The 10327-nt window shown below is 23.5% G+C and overlaps 1 protein-coding gene across 2 annotated transcripts; it reads right to left on the bottom strand.

Annotated features, from left to right (window-relative positions):
* Nucleotides 1–1494: 1494 nt before the first annotated feature.
* On the bottom strand, nucleotides 1495–8211 carry LOC122849522 (cyclin-dependent kinase 14). 2 transcript variants are annotated; one of them, XM_044148239.1, is made up of 7 exons: nucleotides 7214–8211; nucleotides 5757–5846; nucleotides 5520–5648; nucleotides 5066–5301; nucleotides 3783–4168; nucleotides 3020–3564; nucleotides 1495–2577 (listed from the first exon to the last, which is right to left on the bottom strand). In XM_044148239.1, the coding sequence occupies exons 1-7, from the start codon at nucleotides 7260–7262 to the stop codon at nucleotides 2486–2488; spliced, it is 1527 nt and encodes a 508-aa protein (XP_044004174.1). In that variant the 5' UTR covers nucleotides 7263–8211; the 3' UTR covers nucleotides 1495–2485. The 2 variants fall into 2 exon arrangements, with proteins under 2 accessions (XP_044004174.1, XP_044004175.1); XM_044148240.1 differs by having other exon boundaries at nucleotides 5066–5262; nucleotides 7214–7422.
* Between the last annotated feature and the right edge of the window lie 2116 nt (nucleotides 8212–10327).

The raw sequence follows: 10327 nt of genomic DNA on the forward strand, positions 1-10327 counted from the left end.
TCATTGTGATTGATTGAAAAATCTATTTTTATCGTCTCGTTATCTATTTTTTAAGTGCGCTGAAAAATCTACTTAATGGGAAATATACTACTATCGTAATAGTCATCACGGCTGGACATAAATAATTTTTGCCTTTTTTTAAATCGATTTAGTTTAATTTTTAATACATTGGAAGACCTGTAAACGCTGTGATAGTTACAATCGCTTTTCTACTTATATATTTAATTTTTTATGATATTTTACATTAATTTTTATCACTAAATATCGACTTTAAAAACAATTTTAAATTACTGCTATATAATTTTTTTAAGAACATTAATCAACAAACAAATGCATCTCGTACAATTTAAATTATTTGAAAAACTTTAAAACTTGTCGGTGTTATTTAAAAAGAATCATATTTAACAAGAAAATAAATTTACATAAATTAGAACATAAATTTTTTTTATTAAATGTAGCATTATATTTATTGGTGTTTATTATATTCCTGATTTTTAGATAGTCTAAAATATAGATTATTAAAAAATATACATATAAGTGCTTTTATTTGTTGATGATAATAAATTTTCATAAAATAATTACCCAACAAATAAAGTAAAAAAGTCGATTATTAAAATGATTAAATTCAAGGTAAAATATTTGATATATGTATATAATATATTTCTCTATTAAATTTTTTCTTTTTATTTTTTCTAATGATTTACTTAATTAATGACAATTATTGTGAGCGATATTTGGTACTGATTTATGTCATGACCTAGGCAACTATTACGAAATTCATTTTTACTACTTATTAATTGATTTTTTTATTTTTTATAAAATTCGTTTAATCATCGAGCACCATTTTTATTTTTATTATTATTTGATTTATATCGAAATTAAGAACGAGCATAATAACTTTAATTTCTAAATTTTATTACTTTTGTTTTTGCTCATCTAATATATCTTTTTTTTTTTTTGTATTTGTTTAGGCCTAGAACTATTAGTCATTATAAAAAAATTATAATAAATAAACAAGTAAGACTAAATAATAACATTTAGAGAGAAAAATTATTTTAAATTCTTTCGAAATTTATAAAATGCATTTGAATTATAAAAAAACTAATAATGATACTGTTAACAATGATATTAAAAAAAAAAAAAATTGAATAAATAAATAAATAAATTTGATCATAATTATGAAATTGAAATTGAACAACTACTAATGAATTCTATTGATTAATTAATTTAAAAGAGTCACACCCAATTCGAGTTTATGAAGGGATGGATATCTCATTTAAAATCAGCAATTCGGTGACTCCACTCGTCGATGCGTCATTCACCTAATTTTAATATACTTTATCATTTTACTGTTTCAATTGTTTTTTTTATGCATTGTTTATTATTATTACTTTTTTTATTTTAAAAAAAAAACCCACTTATTATTGTATTTTTATTTGCTATCATCACGTGACAATTAACACTAAAATAATTCGAATTTTCGTGGACGTTTCAACGGTTATTTATGAGTAGAGTCTGATTTTATCACCGAAAAAAAATTTTTTTTTCTATTTGAATTTTGAACGCTACAGATCTTCCATTTATTTATTCAACAAATTTTTTTTATTATTATTACTTTTCCTAATGATGACAATCTCTTTGCTGATAACAATATTGTTATCAATTTATTATTATTATTTTTTTTTATTAACTACATTTAATTTTTTGTCATCTTGAAATTGTTTTTTGTTTTTTCTTTATTTTTAAATTGTAAAATTTTTAATCGACAAGTACAATTTCAAGTGACATTAATTTTTTTATTTAAAAAATTTTTTTTAATTTCTATTTTGCATTTTTTGTTATTATCTTTTTCAATTAAATCTCTTTTGATTGATATTCAGTCTACTATCTAATATTTGGACGAAGTGCAAGGATGGGACTGCGTGCTTTTGCATTTTTTAAGTTTTCACTAAATTCAGCGTGCTTTTAAAAATGCATATGAAATATTTTCTAAAATCAATTTTTTTTTTTTAAATAAATTTAATTTCTAATCATCAAGATTATTTTTGATATAAAAAAAAAAACAACACAATTAAAAAACTTGTAAACGTTGCACTTTTTCAATAGAAATAATATATAATAAAAATTAAAATTAAAAAAACAATATAATAATCGAATAATAAAAATTTTTTTTTACAATATTCTCACGTAAATAAGAGATTAACGAGTTTTATCATTGTTCTTTATTATTTGTTAGAAAAAAAAAAAAAAAAAAATAGAATAAAATGATTTCAATGACACTCGTGAGAATGAATGGAACATTATTTTGCATTGTATCCGGCGTTTCAGCTTTCTTTCTCTTTTTCACTTGTTTCCCAGCTGAGCTCAATTTAAATTTGTTCAATATATATGTATATATATATTTTTATTATTACCACTAAAGTAATTCATCTATTTTTTATTTATTTATTTATTATTTTCTTTTTAAACGTTGTTACGCTCGACCTCAGGTCTTGAGTGTTGTGTGACGTGAATCTGCGAATGTCTGTCGAGATTCAGTGAACAGGAATATTCCTTCGACCGTAAATATCGATACCTCTGTAAATGAAAAATTAATAAATATAAATTACGGAAGTAAATAAATTTGAATTAATTAAAGAATCATTTTTTTTTTTTAATATTATTTATAAATAAAATTAAAAAAAACATAATATATATCACAAAAAATGATAATTTTTATATATTTTTATTCATTTAAATAAATAAATTATGAATTGTCTAAAGAAATTAATTAATAATAAAAAAGTATTTTACTTTTAATATAATGTTACCGAAAAAAAAAAATATTTATATAGGTAATAATAAAATAGGTATAATTTACTTGATGTTATTTATGATTTAATAAAATAGCTTTTTTTTTCATTTTTCAAGGAATTTACGATTGACGAAAATCTAATAAAATGAAAATTGAAAAATTCTGAAACATATGTTTAGAGTAATAAAATTTTTACAACTAAAAAATAAACTTTTTTTTACTCACCATCAGGTAGTTCATAAAGTTTTTTAGGTAATGTTGAAAAATATGAATGTTTCAATGCTTCTTCAGCATCAATTCTATTATCAGGATTAAGTTGAAGTAATGCACAAGCCATACTATCACCCTCAGCAATATCATATAATCTTGGAAATGATAAGCCTAATTTTTTCATTGGATATAATGCAAAACGATGTGGTTTATAGCCAGGTAATCTTGTTACACCAGGCCATGTATCATCAGTTGGTGTACCTAATATTTTAAATATTTTATCAAGTTGATCATATGTACAACGTACACCTGGAAATGTTGGTACACCAGTTAACATTTCAACAAATATACAACCAACACCCCACATATCAAGTGATGTTGAATATTCAGTTGAACCAAGTAATACATCTGGTGGTCTATACCATAATGTTACAACTTCATGTGAATACGTATGTGATGGTACTGATTTTGCTCTTGCTAAACCAAAATCAGCTAATTTTAATTCGCCTAATTCACTAATTAAAAGATTTTGTGGTTTAACATCACGATGAAGAACTTTTCTGTAATTAAACAAAAAAATAATAAAAATAAGTAGAATAAAATATAATCTGGGTTAATTATTAAAATATATAAAAGACATTTTTAAATACAAAAGAATATATACATATATATCTGCACAATATACATTTATACCATTTGTATAATGAAGAATAATATTTTGAGTTTTAAGATAATGAATTCTATAGTAATAAATGTTTATTTTATTTATTTTTTTTACCTGCGATGGCAGTAGGCCAGTCCTCGTAATAATTGAAATAAAAATAATTTAACATTTCTTGGATCCAAACCACCTCCACCACTTCCATATCTTTCCATATATTGTGAAAGATCAGTATGAACAAATTCAAATACAAATGTCAATGTTTCACGTGTATGTATAATGTCATGTAATGTTACAATATTACTGTGTTTTAATTCTTTCAATAAACTTGCTTCACGTATGGCAGTAAATGGTGCACCTTCTTCTTCTTGTAATCTTATTTCTTTTAGTGCAACAATTTGTTCAGCAAGATGACTGTAACCTTTGAACACAGTGGCATATGAACCTTCACCTAATTGTTCCAATTTAATATATCCCTCGGATTTACCAAACGGTGAATCACCCTGTTAAAATAAATTATATTTTATATTTATTAATAATAATATTATAATTATATACATGTATTTATAATTTATAAATATATTTGAATAAGTAGAAATATAAATTTGTAATTTTTTTTCATTTTCTAAATAGCTTTTGATAAAACTTGATGGACATTTTTTATTCAAAGAAAATCTAAAGAGATCATATCCTCAGTATGTTGTAAATTTGCAGTATTTATTTATTCCTTTTTTCTCATTAAAAGTATCTCAAGTTTTAGATAATTCACGAGTGATATCTCTGCCCGGAAAGAGCATTAAAAAAACATCAAATGAGTCAAATGTATATCCTGTATTTATATAATAATCTTTATAAACTTGAAAGAAACAAAAATAATAATAATAAATAAAAAAATACATGTATATTTACCATCAGTAGCAAATTTAAATATTATGAATGGAATATTTATAAAAAATTTTTTTTTTATTTTAATTTTTATGATATCTTTTAATTACAAATATTCTGATAAGAAATTAAAATAACATGAATGATATTTTCTTGGTAAAAAAAGCAATAATAATAATAATTGATAATAAAAATTTAAAAAATTAAATGAACCTAATTAAAATATGTATTTTTTAATTAATTTCTAGGATAAATAAAATGAGTAATCAATAGCTCAAGATGAATAGATTATTTACTGAATCAGCTATTTTTTTTAGAGGTCATTAGAATTGTTAGAAAATAAACCGGAGGTAATCAATGATTATGTAAATATACAAAAGTAATATAAATTAAAACCATTTAATTGTTGTTATTTCTAGAAACTACTTTGTTTTAATGTTTTTTTTTTTTTTTTTTTAAATAATAATACTGTTGTAAATAAGAATATATATGTTTTTTTGTTCATTTTTAATTACCCCAAATGCAGAAAATCTTTTAGTTCTTCTTGGTGCTGGATCTGGTCCAAGAAAAACTTCTGATTTTGGTCTTGGTGGTCTACGTGGCCGTAGTATAACTCTTGCTTCTTCTCTAATATCATCATCAAGTAATTTTGAATCACTTGATACTGATAATTGTCGATGTACTCTGTCATGATCACCAACACCGGCCCAGTCTGAGACATGTGATATAGATGTTGATGTTATCGATTTTGCTAAGGAATTATTTTTAAAAAATGTGTCATGAAAAAAATAACATTGATAAACTTATTTCAATTAAATAAAAGAAAACAAATGTATGAATTTAAAAAACAAAAAAAAAAAATAAATAATAATCAATAAGTGATAAATAAATAAATAAAAAAAGAATCAAATGTAGTGTGAACAAAATAATATTATCTGAATCATTTAATTCTTGGAAATTTACACTCACCGTATCGTCTATCTTTATCTACAGGTAAATTGCCATTTCTTTCTAAACGATCGAGAAACTCCTCGGAAAAACCATTGTATGGTAAGGGTCCTCGATTAGCAACATCTTCAGCTTCTTCTTTTGAAATGGCTTATTTAAAAAAAATAACAAAAACAAATTAATATTTTAATAATTTATACATTTAATACTTTTATCAAATAAAATATTAATAAATTAATTAATTTATTAGATACTTACAAAGTCGTCCAAAACTATGACTAAGACGTTTTTTTAATTTTTGAACTCTGCTTAATGCACCACCTTTTTTTTCTCTCATCGTCACAGTACCTGAATCATAAAAAAAAAACCATTATTAATCATTGAAATATTTTTAAACAATAACAGTCATTAATGAGTCAATAGTATCAACAATAAAACTATTGCTAATGTATTAATTAATTTAATTTTTTTAATATTAATTTTTGAAATAAACTCGCTATTCAATTGACAGTCAAGAACACACACATATCTTGCTGACATCATCAATTTCCTCAGACATTCACAGACAACAACTTATTAATAATTTAACCACATTCAAGTTTTACATTGTATATATCAATTGTCGTTTTCATATCCCTTTTGATTAAATAGAATTTAAAAAATAAAATAAATAATTACAAAGAAAATGAAAATATAAATTATTCTCACATGCCGAAAAAAAAAAACATTTTTTTTTTTTTTTTTTTAAATGACAACAAAGTGTGTCAACAATTGAGACAAGTAAAAAAAAAAAATAATGAAAAATATGAAAAGAATAATAATTGCCAAAGTGAATGAAATGTCAGTGAAAAAAAAAAAAAAAATCTATAAAAAATACCATTTGAAAAATTGTCAGAACAATGAGTCAGTAAACAACAAAAGCCACTGTGTAGAGAAAAAAAAATAATGATAATAAATATATACAAAAATAAATATTAAAAATAAAAAAGTTATTGTCAAGTATAAAATGAGGATTGAAAATGTCGAGCGGGGGTTTCTTTGGCTTTTTGTTATAAATAAAAAAGTGACCCTTTTCCCTCTCATTTTTCTCATACTACCCTTCATTAGCCACTCCATTTTTTTTTTTTTATACTCTCCATGAACTTTCGGACAATTCTACCTCTTCAAACACGCACATACACTTGACACACTGTATATACAACCCCTTTATTTTATTTATCCCTTTCACCCCCTGCCGTTTTCTCAACAACATTATCCATATTTTTATTTTAACTCTGTCACTCAAGTGTCAAAATATAACAAGAATATTTTTTTCTAATATTTTTTATAAGTTGAAGCTTGAAGCTTGTTAATACTTACAAATAAAAAAAAAAAACAATTGTTTTCAAATGGAAATAATATGTTTATTTTTTTTTTCAATTATACTCAAATGTATTGTAAATTAAAATTTACAAATTTATAAATATCATTACTCAAAGGTTTAATAATTCATTCATGCTAGAAGAAAAAAAAATAAATAATTAATAACTAAATGCAAAAGTCTCTGAGGGAAAATAATAACTTTTTTCATCAATAAATAAAAATTTAAGTAATTAATTTTTTTTTTGGAGTATATTAACACTTTGCATTGTTATTGTTTTTTAATTATTTTTGTTTTTTCAATTGAAATAATTAATTGATAAATATTTGAAAAAGTTATTGGATGTTAAACTTACCACCCTCTTTGCTCTTGGATGCCGTTGAGCTCTTGTCCTGACAGTACATGATTACTCATTCACTTGGACACATCACATATGGGCGGTGACGCGGTTTCAAGTCCCGCGTTCTCCTGCCTCTGGGCTTTATTTTTTTTATTATTATTTATAAAAAAAATATATAGTATATATATGCAAATGTGTATTTATATATATAGGTATATTTTTTTTTTTTTCTTTATAACACTCTTAATTTATCTTCTCATATATTTTTAAATCACTTGTGTTTTATTTTTATTAAAAAACACTATTTATTTATTTTTAATTTTATTATTTATTTATATTTTTATCAATTTTTTTTTATCTATTCTTAGTTATCAAAGAAAAAATTTATTTTCAATAATTCATTTTGTGTTATTTACTTTTTTTTTATAGATTTACTATCTTAGTTATCTCTTGGATTTTTTTTATAGAAAAATTATTTTTAATATGCCGATTTATTTGCGTATACATTCACCGAATAAGTGGAGGAAACACAACTCTCGTCGATGACGTAGAAGGCAAGGAAGCTCGGCGACAGGAGCAAGTTCCTTCTTTTCTCGTCGCAACTATCGCCATGGAATGGTCACTTTTTTTACACAAAAATATTATTAACTAATAAAAACAAATAATTTAATTTATTTAAAAATTTTCTATTCACAATAATTTTTACTTTTTTTTTATCAAAAAATTAAATGACCAATGTATGTTTTCACTTTTTCATCATCATAATTTAAATTCAACAAAAAAAAATTATTTATTATTATTTTTTTATTGATATATATACCTACATAATATAACTTTTATCTCACTTTATTTTTTTTTTTTTGTTTATTAAATGTCTCTGATGTTTTTAATTATAATATATTGACGTATGTTATTTTAACGTAAATTTTTTTTATTTTTTCTATACATAAATAATAATAATAAATAGATAAATAATAATTGAATTTTAAGTCGACCAACTGCGTGAGAGAAAATGAAAATTTGATTCAAGAGGCTTCTTCGTATTATTTTTTTTTTCTTTTTTTACTCTCTCACTTACTCACTCTCTTTTTTTTTTTTATCTATTTTTTTTTCTTTCCTTATTTTTTTGCTCTTTTTTTCTCTTTTTATTCAACTTCAACTTTTTTTTCTTTCGCCACGCACCACAGTTATGTGTTTATACACACAATAATATATTACTTTTTAAATAAATACTGTAAATTACATTTTATAAAAATTTTTATTTAAATATTTCATTTATCCATTGCTATTTATTATTTTATTTGTTTATTGTAAATTCTTAACGTTGTCAGAGATCAAAGTTTTGCAAAGTCTACCAGCACGCCGAACAAATGTACAAAACTGAAAGCAAATTGTGTTGAGAATTGTTGAGAATTGAGTAGGGAGAGCCATAGACATTTGTATACAATATACATACATACACATAAATGTTATATTACACTGATATCTCTATATACTCTCACCCCCCCGCACCTCTGCGATAGTCCATACATGTGCTTATGTTTGTATGTATTATTGACCATGGAATACTTAAATCCCGTGAGATTCTCCATCAATTTTTACTCATATATGTAATACTACATATATGTTTTTACTCCAAAAAATTAATTCTAATAAGTATATAATTACTTATTGAAATTAAAATAATATATTTTTTATTATTTTACTTTGACAGCTCTTTTTTCTCTTGTGCTAAAATGAATCGATAAAAAATGAATGGTGGTAAGGTAGAAAATGATAACAACAGTTATATACATGTAAATATGTAATATATATATACTTGACAATTTGACATATACTTTTTTAAATGTAAAAAGCAGTAAAGGAAAATATGGGAAATTAATTATTATAAATAAGTAAAAAATAATTATTAAAAAGAGTATAATAATATTTTAAAAAATAGTTTTTGTTAATAATAGAGAAATATATAAATTTTTAATGAAATTTTGTTTGCATTTAAAAAAACTTGTCTCGAGTTTTCTTTTTTTTCAGATTTTATAATTCATACATATGAAAATAGATTTTTCCACCCTCTTATTCAATTAAATATCCAGACACCCTTTGCCATTTCGTAATTCAATTATAATAGGTCAAATCCAATCAAGCAACAGCTTGTTTAATTTTTAATTAAAAAAAAAAAACAAGAGTATTCCTAAAAATAAAAAAAGAAGAAAATGGATTGTCGGAAAGAATTATGTTGATACAATTGATGTAATAGCACAATATAAAAAGTCCCTGAAAGAACAACGATCAGTGGAAATAACTAAACCGCCATTTTATCGCGCGGAAAGCAGCGGAAAGTTTGAACGACATTTTTTTTTGAACTTAGATTATCGAATAGTGTTTAAATGTCAGTTTATTTGCATCAATTGATGAATGATATAAAATCGTTAACATATGATCGAATCGAATTCAAATTTTAATTAACAAATAAAATCATAAGAATGATATCATTAAACATAAATTGAGTACTACAATAGAGAAGTGAGTATAAAATTATTTCACATAAATTTGATACACTGATAAATTCTATAAAACCATTACTTTTTTTGAAAATGCTATTGTGATTGAATTATAATTTTTTTTCTTAGACGATAATAATGAATCAAACCGAACGACGAATTCGGAACGAGTTCCTGAATCTGATTCATTTGGCAGCCGTATTAATTATTAATTCAGTTGGGATCCATTCGGAAACTCTCTTAGATCTTCAAGATGGTGGACATCAGTGCCTATCTAAATTGATGCAGGGCTGAATCACCACCATCTTGAAGACCCGAAAAAATGAAAGTTTCTGAACGGACCCCCGGCTTATTCACTCCGCATTATTTGTGCAAGTTATGTTTGCCATTAAGCAAATAAGTTTAACTTTCATATTTAGTGCACGCAAACATTTTTGAATTCTCACGTGTACAAAACACCTATAGATAACACCATATTTTAATGTTGTAAACTGGTTGAGGATTAAGGCATTACCAGTGCTGGTAGAAAACAATGAACTATTGCTGAAATTTTTGTAGTAAATTCTTGAAATAACAATACGCAATCTTGAATTTTTTGTTAATTTTGTTGTAACTACTTATTTTTTAA

This window comes from Aphidius gifuensis, linkage group LG2 (genome assembly GCF_014905175.1).
Source record: "Aphidius gifuensis isolate YNYX2018 linkage group LG2, ASM1490517v1, whole genome shotgun sequence".
Taxonomy (NCBI): domain Eukaryota; kingdom Metazoa; phylum Arthropoda; class Insecta; order Hymenoptera; family Braconidae; genus Aphidius; species Aphidius gifuensis.